This window comes from Chrysemys picta, chromosome 19 (genome assembly GCF_011386835.1).
Source record: "Chrysemys picta bellii isolate R12L10 chromosome 19, ASM1138683v2, whole genome shotgun sequence".
Classification (NCBI taxonomy): Eukaryota; Metazoa; Chordata; order Testudines; family Emydidae; genus Chrysemys; species Chrysemys picta.
The window spans coordinates 21,843,933-21,863,182 of record NC_088809.1 but is presented as its reverse complement, the minus strand read 5'-3'; the positions used below and the strand labels follow the sequence as shown (position 1 = coordinate 21,863,182).

At 56.0% G+C, this 19,250-nt stretch overlaps 1 protein-coding gene across 1 annotated transcript; it reads right to left on the bottom strand.

Moving 5' to 3' along the window:
- Positions 1-3,736: 3,736 nt before the first annotated feature.
- On the bottom strand, positions 3,737-5,360 carry LOC135976640 (protein FAM170B-like). The gene is made up of 2 exons (XM_065573508.1): positions 5,291-5,360; positions 3,737-4,539 (listed from the first exon to the last, which is right to left on the bottom strand). Exons 1-2 carry the CDS (start codon positions 5,358-5,360, stop codon positions 3,737-3,739), a joined length of 873 nt encoding a protein of 290 aa, XP_065429580.1.
- Positions 5,361-19,250: the final 13,890 nt, after the last annotated feature.

Sequence of the window (19,250 nt, the reverse complement as noted above, 5' to 3'; positions counted from 1 at the left end):
CTCTAGGCACCAATGCAGTATAAATGTTACAGGATAATAACATCCTGGCATATGGAATTATGGGGCCTGATCCTGAAAGGTTCCTGAGTGCCGTTAAGTGCCCTCAGCACGTCACAGGATTGGTCCCCTACTGAAGAATGGAGAATTGTTGCCTTCAGTGTGACTGCTTTGCGTCAAAGCACCAGGAGGAATTCAAAGAGGGCTCAAAGTTTGCCTTCTGCCTTTCGTTGTTTTCCTGTTCGAATGAGATTCTGGTGATAGAAGATGTAAAGCTCCTTTTCGGCTGCCGACGTCTGACCTTAACAAAGGACCCGGCGGTGCTATAAGAATGGGGAGTGTTAAGCTGGGGATGTGGTCAGCTCCTGCTGTGTCTGCCCCGCAACCGGGACGCAAACCGTATCAAGGCAGACTTCCTTCCGGGCCCTTCCCCTGTGCGAGTGTCACTCTGTGAACAGAGAGAGAGCTGTGAGGCAGGTTCCCTTAAGAAATGCAGCGTCACACCCAGACTCTGCTCATGGCAGGCAGCCATGCGGCCGGGGCAGTTACTGTGAGCGGGCTGGGAACGAAGGCGCTTGTTCCGGAAATGCTCTCCTCTTTGGAGTGAAATCGGGTCTCTTGAACGCAGCAGGCTGACAGAGCTGCCTGGGCCCAGGCACGATGCTGCGGGGCTGCTGCTGTGGGCACTTGCCTCCCCCAGCTCTGACAACACATCTCAATCGGACCTGCAACATCTTGTGCTATTGCAATCTGTGGTCCCCCCACACGGACCGGTCCATACACCATGAGCATGGCCTGCCACGCTCCCAGCCACTCCAGCACAGCTCCCACCCGCTCTGCCAATGCACTGCTGTCCGAGGTTGGAGTATCCCCTGCCAGTCCAATTCTGCTCCCTCCTCCCTGCCCCAGCTCTGCCAAAGCACCTGCCTGCTGCCTGCAGGGCCAAGTCCCTGCTAGCCCAGCGCTGTGGAAGTACAGAAACGTCTCACTGCTACAGATATCACCATTAGCCAACAGCGGCACCTAGCGCCAGCTGCCCCTTAGTCACTGTCTAGCCAAACCTCGTTAATTCGGGGAGTGACTATTGTTGTTTGGTTATTTGCTAATTTGCAAACAACCCCCGCTTCCTCCCCCAGTAGGGTGACCAGATGTCCCGATTTTATAGGGACAGTCCCAATTTTGGGGTCTTTTTCTTACGTAGGTTTATAGGGACAGTCCCGATGTTTCACATTTGCTGTCTGGTCACCCTATCCCCCAGGAAGTTGCACACATGATAAAGATAGGCAAGGCCAACATATCCCACAATGCATTCTGTTCCTTTAGGTTGATCTATGAATGTTCCACAGTGTTTTTAGCATGATCTTAGCCCTGCGAGTCCTCACTACAGCCTCTGCTACTAAAACTCTGCTACCAAGCGGGACGGTTGGTGGAGACCAAAAACTGGGTCTGAGAATCATCAGGTTTGTGGATAAAGGGCAAGCGATTGTTTTGGTCAACCCGGTAGGTCGGCCACACTCTGATATTTACCTCCTGGCCGGATGGGGGCAAGTGGCACCCTGAGTAGGTCACTCGGGAAGCATCTGGTTGACGTTCTTTCTGGAACACAGGGGTCTTCATGGCAGTAGCTGGGGCTCACAACGGGGAGGAAGAGAAAAGGAATTAATACTAATCCCTCGCTGTGATATAGCACTTTTCCTCCATAGATCGCTAAGCGCTTCACAGTGCAGGTCAGTGTCCCCTTTGCACAAACTCCACCCCTCCCCCAAAGTCCCCGCCCCAACTCCGCCCCTTCCCTGCCCCGGCCCTGCCCCAACTCCGCCCCTCCCCCAAAGTCCCCGCCCCAACTCCGCCCCTTCCCTGCCCCGGCCCTGCCCCAACTCCGCCCCTCCCCCAAAGTCCCCGCCCCAACTCTGCCCCTTCCCTGCCCCGGCCCTGCCCCAACTCCGCCCCTAACGCAAAGTCCCCGCCCCCAACTCCGCCCCCTCCCTTGAGCGCCCCGCATTCCCCCTCCTCCCTCCCAGCCACACGAAACAGCTGCCAAAGCGCTACCGGCTTCAGGGTTTGCCGGGCAGCCCCCACTGCCTCCGACAGGGCTTCGTGCCCTTGATAAGAATGGACGCTGCATGGAATGTAACGTATGAACAGAGGGTTATATGGTGACTTTAGGGCTGTGCTCCTTAGTAGCCAAACTAAACGGGGATGCTCTGATGGTCACACACGCTGCTTCCCTTCCCAGGTTAGTCGCTGTTTTGCATGGAAGGGGTTCTGCCTTTGTCTGGCACAAAGAAATGTCAGATTCCCAGAGTCACTGTGTGATCTCGGTTGAGTCATTTTGCCTCTTTGTGCCTCAGTTTCCCGGTCAGCAGCACAAGGCTCTGGATGCTACCACTCCTGCCAAGGGGCGTGAAGCTCCATTAATGAATGTTGGTGAAAGCCTTTCGTCCCCTCAGCTGAAGGGCGGGCGGGCGGCTGTGGCGTTTGGTGCACTTGGGAGCACAGAATGTTTCCCCTGCTTTACAGCTGGGATCTGAGCGCCAGCCTGAGCATGTCAAAGCCGCCTAGCAGATTTTTATGTCCCTCTCGCTCAATTTAGCACCTGACCGAGCTGGGCCAGGCGCTGTGGAGGACACTGGCCCTTTGCCTGGACTAAGACACGGGCTGGGGTTTAGGTCAGGTGGATCTACTGTGGGTCAGCTAAACCTGCTCCTAGTGAAGATGCAGGTAAGAGCTTTAGCTCCCTTGTGGCTGGTCGAGGTGTGGCCCCCGCCCACCCCCCCTTCCTCCCATCCTTGCCCCCCGCCCACCCCCGCTTTTTCTCACCCAGCCCTTGCCCCCAACTGCCTTCCTGACCTCCAGCCCCCTGCCCAGACCCTTTAGCTACCTGCCCTAGCTCTCAAGCCCCTGAGTCGCTGCGGGAGCCTAGGCCCACCCCCCCCCGACGAGAACCCTGCAGTAAGTCACTTAGCTGATGTCTGTGCCGGTGGGGCGCGCTCCCAGCTCCTTGCTCTGTGGCGGCAGAGGCCACGGCTCAGCCTTCAGGGGCTGTTGGTCGTAACCGCCCCGTGCGTCCGTCTCTGGGGATGCTGCAGAGAGACGACTTCTCACCACCTGGCTCCCGTCGATGGGCCGGAGTCCGTGTGCGTCTCTAAGGATGTGGCTCTGCTACCGACCCTCCAGCCCTCTGGGTGGTGGCCAAGGCTTTAGGCTGGGTCCCGGCAGGGAGAAGGTGGCTGATGTCATCAGTTCTTTCCCCGTCCCTGGTGGCTGGGTGGGGTGCGGCCACGGCCCTATGGAGGGGTGGGGCTCGGCGTTGCTGTCTGGGGCTCTGCTGGCATCCGGCAGGGCCTTGCTGCGGGAGCTGCAGGTTGCTCCTCCGGCCGGGCTGGGGGAGGGGAGGGAGCCTGGCAGCTCCGGTTCGGCCTGTTGGCCCCGGGGGGGAGCCTGGTGTGGATCTGGCGCGCTGGGCTGGGATGCTGTTGGCTTGGCACTGCTGGAGCTGCCAGTTCTCAGCCCTGATGCTCGTAGCGCTGGCAGTTCCCAAGCAGGGGCCCGGGCGTATCACGGCGAGTCCCAGAGCTCGTTGTCCTGGCCTCACGTGGAGATCGGGTCTGGCTGGCAAGCTGGCAGCGCGCAGGGCTTCCTAGCCGGGTGCAGCGACTGGCGTGTGCCCGAACCCGCTGGCAGAGTCGTCTCTGGACTCAGCCAGCAGCTGGGCTCCCCCGGCGTGTCCTTGCCAGGCCTATCTGGCAGCCTTGCGTGGGCGCCGTATCTCTCCCCCACACTTGCTGCACTCCCGGGCCCCACGTCGCCGTCTCTTCCGGGGCGGCTCTCCCGCCCTGAGCTGCCCCAGCACCCGGTAGTAGACGCGGCAGCTGAAGCCTTCGCGCAGCCCCTGCTTCACATGCTGGGTCAGGGCCTCCAGGCTGGGGAAGACTCGGCAGCAGGCCAGGCAGCGCAGGCCCTGCTCGGGGGTGAGGAGCCACTCAGGGGGCGCTCCCATCGGCTGCTGCGGAGCCTCCTCTGCTGGTCCCCCAGCGTCGCTCTCTGCCTCGGGGTCCACGTCCCCCGCCTCGGGGTCCACGTCCCCCAGGTCGGACCTGGTGTGGGAGCTGCTCCGGTCCGAGCCAGCAAAACTTTCTCCTCCGATGTAATTGGCCTTAAAAATGCGGGGGCGCTTCCTAATGGCTTCAAAGCCGGCCCCTGTCTCCCAGGCCACCGAGACGCCGTTCACGACCCTGACCTGCATGTAAAAAAGGGTCTTTTCTTCTCCCTCACCCTCAGCCTCTCTGACACGTGCCGAGCGCTTTCTCTTCATGCCGGCGCCGGGTGGATCTGGAGGCTGCGCACATAGGCGGTTGGAGGCCGGAGGCTGCACACCGCGGGCGGAGGAGTGGCTGGTGACAGATGTGGCCGTGGAGGTCTTCTGGCTTGGGTCCCTGGGGCCTGCAGAGGTAGAGACCCTCTCCTCCGCCGTTTCCCCAGGAACGGGGCTCCCAGCAGAGACCCCCTGACGAGGGGGCGACTCCCCTGATCTCTGCGACTCTGAAAGCAGAATGAAAGCCCAACTCCTGCGGCCATCGCCCCCAGCGGCGCATCCCCCTCCGGCTCCCAGCCCTTTGTCCCAGGCCCAAAGGTGCCCCCCATGGGCAGGGGGAAGGGGTGGGGAAGGGAACTCTGTGAATACGAATATCAGGGGAGCGACCAGTCAGGGATCTGACACGCTGTGCCCAGGGAAGGGCCAGAGCCCCCTCGCTTGACACACTGGCAACTAGGTTGGACAGAGCCCTAGACAACGTCTTGTCGGTGCCGATGCTGCCCTGGCTCTGGGGGGGAAATGGACACTCTGCCCCATTGGTCTGCCCCAGCCCTGACATCTATGACCCTGGCATGGTTACCAGGAGCAGCCTGAGACCTGGCTGTGCCCATCTCCAAGGCCCCTGGCTTAGGCTCGTTACCCCAAGGGCCCAGGACTCTGCACTGGCGTCTCTACATGGAAGAGCCATTTTGTGCCCCCAGATATCTCCTCTTCCTGGTGTCTCCTTCACCCCTGGGGGGGTGGGTGTCTGTGTCTCCCCCTTCCTCTTTTCCATTTAACCATTTAGAGGGCTCTGTCTCTCCCCACTTGGAGTCTGTTTCCCCCACTGTGCCCTGGTGGAGTCTCTGTTTCTCTCCCCCTCCCCCTCTGAGACCTCCCTGAGCCAGGCAGAGAGAGAATTCGAGTTCATCCTTGACCTAGGACCCCTGCCAGCCTCTCCCGCGAGTGTCCTGTGGGCCCAGGGAACGTCCTGCTCACCTGACCCCTCCTGGGCAGCTCCAGGATTCGTCTCTGGGGCGTCAGCAGGAAGCCCCTGGCTGTGCGCCATGGTCCTGGCTCTGGGGACTCGGGCCAAGGCTGGTGCCTGTCACAGTCCTCGAAACCTCCTGGATTCTCTGTCCCAGCACCAGCCAGAAGGTCTGGGTCTCTGCTGGGGAAGGGATGGCGGTTCTGGTCCAATTCTCAGCTAAATCCCCGGATCTCACAGTGCAGGCAGCAGAGACAGGATCACGATTGACCTGAGCCAAGGGTTTGATCCAAGGGGCACCAGACGGTTGTGGTTTAAATCGTCCTGGAATGTTCTGGTCCCAACGGCATCAGGCTGTTTGGATCCAAACGGCTCAGAAGTTCTGAGCTGGGTGAGGTCATTGCCAGCTGGGATGACACTGCTCAGTTCTGTGCGAGCTGCTCTCGGGTCCAGCCGACCCTCCTTGTGTCCCGTCCAGGGAGGGCCGAGTTCATGAGGTCCCAGCCAAACCACTCAGCTGGGTCTATGCTGCACAAGGCCCGGGCGGGCCCATCCGGGGTCCGATCAGGGAGGGTGGAGCCATAGCCTCTGGCTTTGTGCTGGCACAGACTGACGAGCAGGACCATTCATATTCCTGTTGATTTGGGTTACGGTAGCGCCAAGAGGCCCAGTCGGGACCAGGGCCATTGCTGGGTGCTGCCCACACCAGAAGGGCTGCCAGTCTAAACAGACAAACAGAAATAGACAGCGAGTCTGACCCAGCACACCGTACACAGCCCGGCCCCAGCACAGAGCTCCTTTGAGATGCCTTCCCCAGCCCGTTTTAATCCTCCAAAACACCACACCCCGCTGCCCACGTGCCCCAGGCAGGCCTCCTTGCTGTGCCGCCATTCACCCCACCCTGACCCCACAAATAGAGCTGCAGGCTCCATGTGGGGAGGAAGAGATGGGGGGCAAGTGTACCCCGGTCAGGAGTGTCTAATGGTGGCTCCTGGCTGCTTTTCTTCCTCCCCCTGGAGGTCTCTGAGGCCCCACCAGGATATAGCTGTCCCCTAAAGAGACACCAAATCAACAAAAGCCTCTCAAGGCTTAACTCATGCCAACCCCAGCCAATGCCGCGTAACTGTGCCACCTGCACCCAACCCCACCTCCAATTCCGGTCCCAAGGGACCCGAACCCCTGGTCAGAAGTGTGATGTCCACTAGTGGGTCCTCCCAGCCCGATACACCTGCCCCCTTGTCCCTGAGCTCCCCAGCCCTGGGCACTCTGGCCCATGGATGGCCCCATCGCCGACACAGGCACCAAGGTCTCCCCAGTCTCTGGGACATTAACACTGAATCTTTTCCTCTGGGGAGATTGTCTCCTTGCAGTTCCCATCCAGCCCTGTTGTAAGTCAGAGACCTGCCAAGGGCCCTGGGGCAGAGCTGTGGGAGGGATCCCAACCCAGCTTCCTCTGGTGAAGAGCAGGTCTTCTAGCTGGAGGGGCCTTGCCCCGGGCACCCACCAGGGGGTGCCTTTCCAGCTGTGCAGTGCAGTGCAGCTGTTCTCCTTCCCTCCCCCCCCCCCCGCCAGGCTGCAGGGAATGGAGGTGGTTCTGAGCGGAAAGTGCCAGAATAAATGCTCTGGATAAGAAGTCAGTGATGCACATCCCAGCCCCTTTCTCGTAGCTGATGGCTAAGAGCTGTGGCTTCGCGGTATCAGCCGCATGTAGGGCAGGCCCTTGGGGGCCACCAGCTGGTGTGTAGACACTTTCTGGTGTGAAGCTGGGAGAGCGCTCCCGCCCCCCAGGCTACACTGAAAAAACCTGATTGGCTGGGGGAGTGCCACTCAAACACACAGCATTAACTCTGACCCTGGGAGGTTGAACGAATGGTGTGGGGCAGCCTGGGAAATTTGGAAAGAAAACAGAGAAGCTGCAGGACAGGAGCCCTGAGCTGGGGCAGGGCGGGAGCTGCTGGCAGGAGAGCCGGCTGCTGGCAAAAGGGGATTTGTGTAAACTCTCAGCCTTCAGCCCCATCCCACTGCCAGGCTGTCTCTCCATTCACATCCTAGTATTTCAGGGTGGGATAGTTGGTCACCTGCTCCTTGATACGTTGCAGGCTACATCATGCTAAAGCGCCCATGTCCAGCCTGCAGCTTTGTCCCGTAGTCGTCTCGGGCTCACGTACATACCCGAGGCGTGGAAGAAATGTTGACAGATCCATAAAACTCCTAGTTCTCTCTGAACTGATTGCATATCGTCAGGTGTTGGCATCTGCTGCTGACGTACGCCAAAAACCTGTAGGAGAACACTTCAACCTCCCTGGCCACACAATAGCAGATGTAAAGGTAGCCATCTTACAGCAAAAAAACTTCAGGACCAGACTCCAAAGAGAAACTGCTGAGCTCCAGTTCATTTGCAAATTTGACACCATCAGATCAGGATTAAACAAAGCCTGTGAATGGCTATCCAACTACAGAAGCAGTTTCTCCTCCCTTGGTGTTCACACCTCAACTGCTAGCAGAGCACCTCACCCTCCCTGATTGAACTAACCTCGTTATCTCCACACTGATTTATACCTGCCTCTGGAGATTTCCATTACTTGCATCTGAAGAAGTGAGGTTCTTACCCACGAAAGCTTATGCTCCCAATACTTCTGATAATCTCAAAGGTGCCACAGGACCCTCTGTTGCTCCTTCCTTAGAGGTTTTTAAGGTAAGGCTTGACAAAGCCCTGGCTGGGATGATTTAGCTGGGAATTGGTCCTGCTTTGAGCAGGGGGTTGGATTAGATGACCTCCTGAGGTCCCTTCCAACCCTGATATTCTATGATTCTATGATTCATACCTGATGACACCAATGAGGTAATAGATCGCGCTAGTCACTTAGAACAAATCGCGTATCTTCCCCATGAAGAGCCGAGTTCTTTATGGAAGTGGCTAAGTAACCTGTTCAATGTCTCTGGCATAGGAAACTGGTTGTTTCAGGGAGCCCTGACTATCCTGTTTGGAATCCTAATGATTTTTGTATGTTTTCAGTTAATCTCCTGTTTGCATCCAGAATTGTGTAAGGTATGCCACCCAGGTGATGGCCCCAAAATAGAGTGCTAATATGATGATGTTAAATATCACTGATGAACGAAGAGATAAAGAATGATTAATATGTGGAACCCAGTAATTGTTGGTCTTTGCGTAAACTTGACCAAAAGGAGGGATTGTGAAAGTGAAATGAATTCTATTAAAGAAATAGAATTAAAGAATGCTGTATGTACCTTTAAGTAGAAATGAGAAATGCTGCAAGCCAGGGGGCAGGAAAGCAGACATTAACTGCTTAATGAATTGCCCCACGTAAGGGCAATTGGTGAAGCATTAACCTTAGATCGATAAGAGTTAATAAGGAAACAGGATATGCATATTGTGCCCCATACAAATTTTACAATTTTGCTCTCTCTGTCCCTTTGTTTAGTTCGCACCCTTTTATCTGTATAAATAAGACCGTTTGGGTCTTGCATGGGGGCTCACATTATCTGAATGTATTAGCAGAGCGCTGTGCTAATAAACAGAGTGGTCTTGACAAAATTGTGAGTCCTGATTCTAACTTTGACATGGGCAAGCAGGGTCTTTTTATGATTAACTTTCATTAAACTGTGTCTGTTTCCTCTTAACATAATTTTTTTGCGTCTCTTTTCATTCTACCAATTCTGCACCCAAGGTCTAAATTCCGGAAAATAAAAAAGGAACATATTCAAGATTCAGTCTATATTTTTGTGTATATCTGTGGTAACAAAACAGTTGTTATTTCTTGTTATGGCAAAATTAAATGATTGACCATATGCAGCTTTCACTCTTTATGATATGTCCTGTATTAAAATGTCCTGCGTCTTAAACATTGAATTTAAAACCACTTCATAGCAAACGGCTGTACTATGGGAAATGATTTACCGATATTTGGATATTTTAATATTTGTTTAAACATAACTTGTTTCATTTTCAGAACAGAAAAAAACAAATTCCAGTGTTGTTGATGCCAATGACAATTTCCAACAGTGAGAGAAGTAGCTGATAAATATTTCAGATAAATGATACTGGTCCCGTCAACAGCACCAGAGTTCAGCCCGTGAGCTAATGAGAACACAAGAGCAAAGAAAGAATAAAATTATGCCACAGACACAAAGGAGCAATGCAAACAGAAGCTCAAATTTGGGCTGGAGCAGTGAGACTCACGCAAGTCCCTTACCAGTAAGCAATGAACCAAGTCCCAAAGGGACTAAACTGGCCACTTTGTCCTCTGCTGGGATGACAGCCACAGCGATCAGCAGAACCAGAGCTGGGAAAGGCTGCCCCTTCCCCGACTCCTCTCCTCTCCTGCCTCATGCTTTGGGTGCGCCTGTCTCCCACTCTCAGCACACGCTGCAGCAATGAACTGCAGCCACTAGGGGTCAGGCTGTCACTGCAGGCAGCAGTACGGGATCCCCAGTGCCCACCCTGAGCTCCTGGCAGCATCTGGGCCCAGGCTACTTTCCCTCCCACATGCCACCTCCCCCGTCGGGCACCGCATCCCAAGCGTACAAGGAAAGGGGTTTTCCCAGAAAAGCACATGTAGAGATGTGGCAATTGCCAGCCTGGCTGTGACCCAAAGTCCACGTGGGCCAGTGACCTTCTCACCGGAAGGGGTGAGAACCCCACAGGAACAGATGTGGGATGATCTGCCCCATCTCAGGCCCTTTAGTTAGAGCTGGGTAATGCCCTGACCCAGGAGGAGCAGGGGAAACGCCAGACCACAGCTGAGCTGGGATCCTTCTGGTATCTGACAACGGCCGGATGCTGCATAGGAAGGTACAGGGAGGTCCTAGCCAGAGACCAGCTAACGCCCCGGAGCTGGAGGGTCAATGTCCTTTCCAGGACGTGCAGCAGTAACGCGTCCAACCCTGGAGGTTCTGGCTGGGCACACAAATATCCGATCCCTTATTGAGCCTGGCGGTGTTCCTGGCCTCAGCGGCTCCTGGGGGTGAGGAGTTCTGCACAAATGCCACGAGAGGCTCAGATGAACTGTCCAAGGACCGGCTGCTGTGGTTATCTGGACTGCAACCGTGAGCCAGGCTAGGACGTCGATCCCAGACTCTAGGCGCTCTGGCCTTCAACTCCAACACCAAACCCAGGTAAATACGGAACTGCAGCACATCTGTCTGTCCAGGCTTTGATCAGGGTGCCCACCACCCTAGTATCTGATACTGCCTTCCCTGCTACAGTCCCCAGGCAGTGGAAAAAAGAAAGAAAACTGCAAATAAAGCACAACTCTGCCACCCCTAATCTCCCAAAATAGACTCCGCCAAGCACCCCCTCTCCTGCCTCAGCCCTCCCCGAACGCTGCGCATATAGACGGGCTTCGCAAAGGGCCGGGAAGGGCGACCCATCTCTGACCGAGAGGGGAGGGAGTTGCCAAGCAGAGGCACTTTGCACTGTGAGCTTTAATGTCACCAGGACACACAAATCTCACACGTTTGCCTGCTCTCAGGCAGGTGATGAATCAGCCGGTGCCCCATCTCTGGGACTCATTGGAGAGAAGAAGCCTGAATGTGTCTGGGGCACTTGATGGCTTTTCCTGACCATGTGGGGGTCAGCTGTTGGCCAGGCAGACAAACGGGGGCTCGGGGAAGCTGGCGGTGGCAGGATGCATCTGCAGTAGGGACCTGGCCCAAAGCATGGAGGGTGCTGGGAGCCCGTGGCTCCCGCTGGGGCCTGACTGCGTAGGGCTTGTAACACAACTTCTGGGGTCTGCAGGCCATAGGGGATGGGCAGTGGCACCTCTGTGGGCTGGAATGTGCAGCTCTAGTTTTGTTTATTTAAAGCACCCAGCAAGACAACATCCTTCAGCCCGTTAGAACCCGTCAGCTACGGCAGGGGGAGCACCAAAGCCCAGCTGTTTGCAGGCGTGTGTCACCCATTTAGCCTGTTCGTGTCACACATTGGCAGGACTAATGGTTGAGTGGTAGGGCCTTGGCCTGGCCCGGGCACTACCAGCCCCGAGTTCTGCCCTGCCCTGGCTGCCCCGGGTGTTACCTCGGAGGGAATCGTTCCAGGTTCCAATGGGTGGCAGGTCCAGGGAAGAGCTTTATCTGGGGGAGGCTGTACCAGACCCGCCCGACCCAGGCAGGCTCCCAGGTACTCTCTGCTCGGGGCTGATAAGGCTCCTTAGCAGTTTCTCTCCAAACAAATTCCAGTTCAAGACACCTGAGAGCTCCACAGCAGGGCAGCATCCCCAGAGCGCAGCAGGGCGGGGTTAGGGGGAGCAGTCGGTAGCAGCACCTGCCCCTCGTACGGCAGGAGCGAGAAGTGCCAGCCTCTCTGCACAGAGCAGCAGCGTTCAGCCTGGGCCAGACGTGCTGCGGTGATGGGTAAGAGTGGGCTCGGAGAGCCAGAGGGTCTGTGGGGCAGCGCTGGACCCTTCTGCTCAGCACTAGGGCCGGGTGGGCGCGTTCAGCTGGGATTGGAACCCACCAGCACTTGTGGGTGCGAATGTGGGGCTGGAACGCAACGTGGGGCGCTCCCACCTCGCCCGGGGGCGACTGTGGTTAAGGGCAAAGAGACACCTGGGCTGAGACCCCAGCTCCAGGGAGACAGTCACCCCGGCCCAGCCGGCTTAAATTGCCCAGCTGTGTGACAGACCCCCCATCCCCGAGGGGTCCCCCCCCCGGTATGTCACAGCAGGGTAATGTGCGTATTGAACGGCAGGGGTTGCCAGAGACTGGCTGGGGGAGGTCTTTGGGGATGGAGGAAGCAGCACTAAGGTACATGCCAACCTCCCTACAGAGGAGGGGCCGTGCCCCGCAGGTGTGGGGCAGGGAGCTGGGACACTGCGCGGTGGGTCATTGTCTGGCCCAAGCCCTTCCTAGCCGGAGGCCGAGGCCGAGGCATTTTCTTCAGGTCACCTTCCGCTGCAGCTTGGCCACGGGCCCCCATAGCCACTAGCCCAGCCAGGGATCCCAAGTGGGGATTGTCACGGCTGGCTCCTCCCTGCCGCCAGCAGCTCTTCACTGCCAGGGAATTCCTGAAATCCTGTGTGCCCCTCCCCCACCCACCTCCTGGGGCTGTGAGTGCCCCCCCCGGACAGCCCCCCCGAGCTCTGAGTGCCCCTGGCCAGTCCCTCCCCTCAGCCCCCGCCACTTCCTGGGGCTCTGAGTGCCCCTGGCCAGTCCCCCTCCCACACCCCGGGGCTGAGTGACCTTGGCCAACCCCCGTCCCTTCAGGAGGAACTCCCAGTACCCACCCAGCCCCCACACCTCAGGGTTCCCCTCCCTGTGGCTCCGTGGCCATCCCCCCACCAGGGCCGGCTTTAGGCCAATTCAACCAATTCCCCTGAATCGGGCCCCTGGCCCAAGCCCCGGTACGGTGTACCGGCAAGAGCCGGTGCGCTGTACCAGGGTGGCCCGGCTTCCCCAGGGGGCAATTTAAAGGACCTAGGGCTCCCAGGAGGGGACGGAGCCCCAGACCCTTTGAATTGCCACCAGACCCCCACTGCTGGAGCCCTGGGGTAGGGCTGCGGGGCTCTGGGGGCTATTTAAAAAGTCCAGGGCTCCCGCTGCCTCTACCACCCCGGCCCTTTAAATAGCCATTGGAGCCCCGCTGCTTCCCCAGGGCTCCCATGGCTATTTAAAGGGCCGGGGCGGTAGAAGCAGGGGAGCCCTGGGCCCTTTAAATAGCCCCCAGAGCCCTGGGTTAGCGGGGGACTCGGGGGCTATTTAAAGGGCCGGGGCTCCAGCTGCCTCTGCTGCACCCCGTCCTCGCACCAGCCCCGCACCCCCTGCCCTGCCCACAGCCAGCCCCGTCTCCAGCCAGCCCTGCACCCCCTCTCCGCAGCCAGCCCCTGCTGCACCCCTGCCCTACCTCCAGCCCCGCCCCCCCTGTTCTGCCTGCAGCCAGCCCCGACCCCCTGCCCTGCCTGCAGCCAGCCCCGCCCCCCCGTTCTGCCCGCACCAGCCCCGCCCCCCTGCCCTGCCTGCAGCCAGCCCTGCACCCCCTGCCCACAGCCAGCCTCTGCCGCACCCCCTGCCCTGTCTCCAGGCAACCCCTGCCGCACCCCCCTACGGCCCTGCCCAAAGCCAGCCAGCCCCACACACCCCTGTCTCCAGCCAGCCCCGCACCCCTTGCCCTGCCTGCAGCCAGACCCTACCTCCAGTGAGCCCCTGCCCTGCCTCCAGCCAGCCCCATTTCCACTGGTGCCCTGCAGTTCCCAGGGCAGTAACCCTGCACACCTGCTTCAATGAAGGGGGCAGGGAGCAGCTGGGACCCACACATGTGCACACCACTAGGGTGACCAGACAGCAAGTGTGAAAAATCGGGACAGGGGGTGGGGGATATTAGGATCCTATAAGAAAAAGACCCCAAAATCGGGACTGTCCCTATAAAATCAGGACAGCTGGTCACCCTAGCACACCCCCAGGGAGTGGCGGGGACCCACACACGTGAAACGGAGCTCATTAATAACCGATCAACAGCATATATGATGCAATGTACATAATATATAATTTTATTATTTATATAGTTATGAAAAGTAAATAATACATGGAAGAAATGAAAGGCTTTTTTTTACATTATTTTTTTTGTTAGTCATCCCTGCCGGGGCCCTGCCAAAAATGTTCAAATTGGGCCCCGCCCTTCCTAAAGCCGGCCCTGCTGGAGAGAACAGGAGGATTCAGTCAGCAGGGGCTGCCGATCCGTCCCATTCACCAGGGCTGCCATCCTGCGGCTTCCGCATTAGTGGCTGGGGTGACTTGGGGAAAGGTCTCAACCTCCCCACATCCCACTTCACTGCTGCCAGAATCCCTCCTGCCCCCCCGCTACAGTCCCCTCCCTACCCAACCTGGGTGGGGCTGGAGGAGAGGGGTCTGAGAACTTGAGCTGTGGATTGGAGGTGGATCAGCTGTCAGGGGCACTGAGGGGGACGTGGCAGGAGCTCCCCGTACAAGGAGGGAGGTTGCCACTGGAGGTCACTAGGAAGGACAACAAGACTCCAAACTGGGGGTCAGGAGGGGGAATCCATCCCTCAGAGGTGGGCAGGGGCTGGGTGGAAATGCTGCTGTTTCCAGGGGCCGTTAATCCCCCCTGATTCCTCCGAGGCGTCTGAGTCTCAGACAGGTTCTCGTTCCCTTGCAGCAGGAAGACGTCACGGCCAATGTGATGTGCCAGCTCCGTATCATGTGGCACTTGCGCAAGGTGCCCGAGGCGCTGCAGGGCCTGTGCCTCTGAGGCCACCAGCAACTCCCGCTCCCTGCTGCAGGTACTGCTCTGGCTCTCTGTAAATGGGGAGCTAGTGGAAGGGGAAATGGAGCCCCCTGGCACTCTCAGAAACCCTCTCCCCTCTCTGTGGAGCAGGGTCCTTTCCTCTGCCCCCAGATTCCTTCATCTGGGACAGGAGCTCTTTCCCTCACACCCATTCCCCTCCCCCCTTTCCTTGATCTACCCCCATCCCATTCCCCCTGCGCCCAGGCAGAGCTCTGCCTGCCCCATATGGTGCAGAAAGGCCGTTGTGTCAGGCCCCACCCCTAGCCCCACTGAAGCTTGGAAAGCTCCACTTTTGAGGAGGCGGGGGTGGGACAGAGGCTCAGGGCTAGCTTCACCTCCTGCCCTTTATTCTCCCCTTGGCCCTTCTATGGGGTCTCTGGGTGTGAAATGAATCGGAGCCTCATTCCCAGCTGTCTTCCAGGCCCTGGGATCTGGCACAGCCTCCCAGACGGGCACAGCCTGCAGCTGAGCCCCGTCAGGGAGCAGTGGGGACAGGTCACTTCGTCCCATCCAAGCAAGCAATGCTGGGTGTCAGAGAGGCTTAGATGGGAGACCCTGCTCTCTCATGGAGGTAAGAGCCATTTACTCCTTGGGGCGTGTGGGTCTCTTGCGGGAGAAATGGGATCCTCGATGCACAGCCTGGCTGGGAGCTTCCCCTGTCCCTGGCTCCCAGGTCTGGGAGAGAGACGCCTCCATCATCGTGCCACCCTGGTTTTGTTCCTAAGAAGAGGCTCCCCAGAGACGTCCCGAACCTGGACTCCTGAGAGTGTTTCCAGTAGGAGGCTCCGGCCCCTCGGGCATAAAGAGAGCATCAGGTAGTCTCGTTCACATGGCTGCGTCTTGTCACGTGACCCCCACACTTATTCCCTTCACCCTAGGGAGCTGCATCACCTGGGCCAGGTGCAGTTGAGCTCCAACCCCTTTCCTGGCCATCTCACCCTGGGACAGGTTGAAACTGGAAACCTGTGGGTAACAGTAACTGGTTGCTCCCAAAGGTGCTGAAGACACAATGGAAGAGGAAATCCTTTGGCCTGGATTGAAATTATTCCGACTGAAAGTGAATGAGAGAAAATAGGTCCAGAGTTCTCTTCCTGGCAGCAGAAAATGTAGCGATTGATAGAGGTTCAGGTCAGAAAGGACCATTCTGTGCATCTAGTCGCCCCTCCTGTATAACTCAGGGCCTAGAATGTGACCAAGTGGTTCCTTCAGCCAACCATAGCATGGGACTGAGCCAGAGCATGTCTTTTGGAACGACATCCACATGCAGGAGAGCCAGCTGGCTACCAGAAAATCTCTCTTCTGCAGTGACGTGGGGTTAAGGGACACGGGGGAAAAGACATGGAGGCTGTGACTAAACTTAGAGCAGCAAGGCCAGGAAAACCAGGGTTAGGTCCCAGGCCTGGCTATCAGATCTGCTGTTTTCTATTCCTGGCTTTGGGACCATGAGCGAATATCTGCACCGCTGGGTGCCTCGGTTTCCCCAGCTATCAAATGGAGCTAATCAAGGTTTTGTTTCTTCTCCCCATTTTACAGGGTGGGAAACCGAGACACAGTTGGGACCTGTCTACACTACAGGTCTGTCGTGCGTTTGTAATCTGCTGACCCCCACATGTTGTTCAGAGCCTATGGACAACACAGCTCCTAAAGGTACGTTTGTTCTGTGCTTATCCCCTATGTACCAGCAGGGCTGGACGGCATTTCTCACTGTGCTGTGGGGAGCAGGTCCTGGGTACTAAGGGCCTGAAGAAGCTCTCAAGGACTAATTTTTTAAAATAATTGTTATCAATGAATTGGGAGAAAACATACAATCACTGCGGATAAGATTGGGGGGTGACAAAATACAGGCAGAGTGGTAATTCCCGATGGGGAGAGGGCAGTGATACAGAGCGATCTGGCTCATTCGGCCAGCTGGACCCATTCAAAGAAAACAAGTTTGAGCAGAGCCCAATGCAAGGTCCTATACGTAGCCACAAGGCACGCCGGCCACACCTCCAGAATGGGGACGTGTATCCAGGAAAGCAGTGACTCTGAAAAGGATTTAGGGGCCAGAGTGGAGAAGCCACTGAACATGAGCTCCCAGTGTGATGCTGTGGTGAACAGGACTAAAGCCATCATTAGACGTAGGAGCAGAGCCGTGAGTAGGATAGGGAGGGGACACAGCAGCAGTGAGACTGCTATTGGAATACTGCCTCCAGTCTTGGTGTCCTCTTTTGAAAAAGATGGTCCTAGAGCCACCAAATGTTCTGAGGGCTGGAGAAAAATGCCTTCTAGTGAACTATTGAAAGAGCTCAACCTGTTTAGCTTATCAAAAGAAGATTGAAGGGGACTTCATTGAAGTGTTGAAATGCCTTAATGGAGAGAAAATATTGGGTAGCTATTGTGGTAGACAGGAGGCCTGTGATATGCAGGGGGTCAGATTAGATGCTCTAACTGTCTCTTCTGGCCATAAAGTCTACTCATTTCTGAGAAACCGAGTGTAGCATTGGGAGCAGCTTGTGATGTTTTACTGTCTAGCCGGCTTGCTTCCTAGAATGAACACTCATTGAGCGGGGTGATCCACAGGGAGTAGCTCAAACCGAGTGTAGCATTCGGAGCAGCCTCTGTTTTTTAAACAATCAGTTTGTCAGCACCTGCAGGACAATTTGGTTCTTAGGACTAGTGAGCATGGACTTGTCAAGAACAAATCATTCCAGACCAATCCTAGCTCCTTCTTTGGCAGGGTTAGGGGCCTAGTGGAGGTGGGTAAACAGTAGATGTGATCTATCTTGGTGTTAATAAGGCTTTTGACACAGTCCCATAGGACATTCTCACAAGCAAACAGATGCTGCTTAGCACTGTCAGAGCAGCTTTTGCTGGGGGATTCTCCCAGCACTTTCCAATAGTGGGAAAGTATGAAATCCCCATTTGACTGCTGGGGACAGAGCCCAGAGGGGGCAGCAACTTACCCCAAGTCCCACAGGTCAATAGGAAACCAGCAATGGAACCCAGGAGTCCTGACTCCCAGTTCCCTGCTCCAATCACTCCAGCGGAGCACACTCCCTCTCAAAGCAGGGGGACCGGACATGAGGGCCTGGTTGTAATTGCCAGCTGTGGGAGGGAGTGTGCGGCAGTGGTTAGTGAAGGGGCCTGGAAATAAGGACTGCTGGGTCTATTGGAGAGTGTCACTAGGAGCAGTGCATAAGATGAGGTGTCCTATCATGTTTACTCAGATCAGATTAGGACATAATAGAATGGCTGAAATAGTTTATTTTATTTGTATTGTATTATTTTGCAATTGTTAAGAGCAGCAACTACTTAGCTCAGACTGAAGCATCTTATCTAATTTTTGAGATCTAAGTGTCTCCTCTTTGAGTGCCACGAGACAATTTAACATATTGTGACAAAGAATTTTCATTGCCACTTGTTATGATTTCAAGAAACAAACTGGTTTAGTTTGAATAGCATTTTCGGTCTATCTCTGCCTTTCGGGGTGTGTGTGGGGGGGCGGTTGCTGTCTGTTAGAACAGGAGTCTGATTTGGATAGGGATAGAGACCTCTTCAATGTTTTTAATGAAGTAAATACTAATGGGAATTGTGTGATCATGGGAGACTTTAACTTCCCAGATATAGACTGGAGGACAAGTGCTAGTAATATAATAGGGCTCAGATTTTCCTAGATGTGATAGCTGATGGATTCCTTCACCAAGTAGTTGCTGAACCAACAAGAGGGGATGCCATTTTCGATTTGGTTTTGGTGAGTAGTGAGGATCTCTTAGAAGAAATGGTTGTAGGGGACAGCCTTGGTTTGAGCGATCATGAGCTAATTCAGTTTAAACTAAATGGAAGGGTAAACAAAAATAGATCTGTGACTAGGGTTTTTTTTTTCAAAAGGCCTAACTTTAAAAAATTAAGGAAATTAGTTAGGGAAGTGGATTGGACTGAAGAACTTGTGGAACAGATGGATCAGACTGAACAGGTTCCAAACCTCTCGGAGGCTCTTACCTTCTAAACAGGGACCTCTGTTTTCTAGTAAAATCAGGAAAAAGAAAGGAGAAAACTCAAAAGAGGTTCCTCCTGGCGCTCACGTACGTGACCCCTAATACTCTCTCAGTCCTCAAAGAGAGACCTCGAGAAGGAGACTTGCTGAAGGAAAGCTACAGGGGACTCAGAGGTTTCCCTGGCCCTGCGCCCCTGTCCTGCCTGGCTGATGTCAGCATCTCTCTGTGAGGTCACCACCTCCCCAGCACCTTTGGCCAATAGGCTGAGGTCCTGAAAAAGGCCTTTGTGATGTCACTGTCACACCCACCCCTCCCCTGCAGTGCTAATGTCCTGCCGCAGGCCAGACCCTTTGGAGGTTTGAGCTACTCCCTGTGGATCACCCCGCTCAATGAGTGTTCATTCTAGGAAGCAAGCCGGCTAGACAGTAAAACATCACAAGCTGCTCCCAATGCTACACTCGGTTTCTCAGAAATGAGTAGACTTTATGGGCAGAAGAGACAGTTAGAGCATCTAATCTGACCCCCTGCATATCACAGGCCTTTCTGCACCATATGGGGCAGGCAGAGCTCTGCCTGGGCGCAGGGGGAATGGGATGGGGGTAGATCAAGGAAAGGGGGGAGGGGAATGGGTGTGAGGGAAAGAGCTCCTGTCCCAGATGAAGGAATTTGGGGGCAGAGGAAAGGACCCTGCTCCACAGAGAGGGGAGAGGGTTTCTGTGAGTGCCAGGGGGCTCC

Coding starts and splice junctions, on each gene's coding strand:
- LOC135976640 (XM_065573508.1), bottom strand. CDS start 5,360: ATGGCGCACAGCCAGGGGCTTCCTGCTGACGCCCCAGAGACGAATCCT. Junction 4,540..5,290: donor AGCTGCCCAGGAGGGGTCAG/GTGAGCAGGACG, acceptor TTCTGCTTTCAG/AGTCGCAGAGATCAGGGGAG.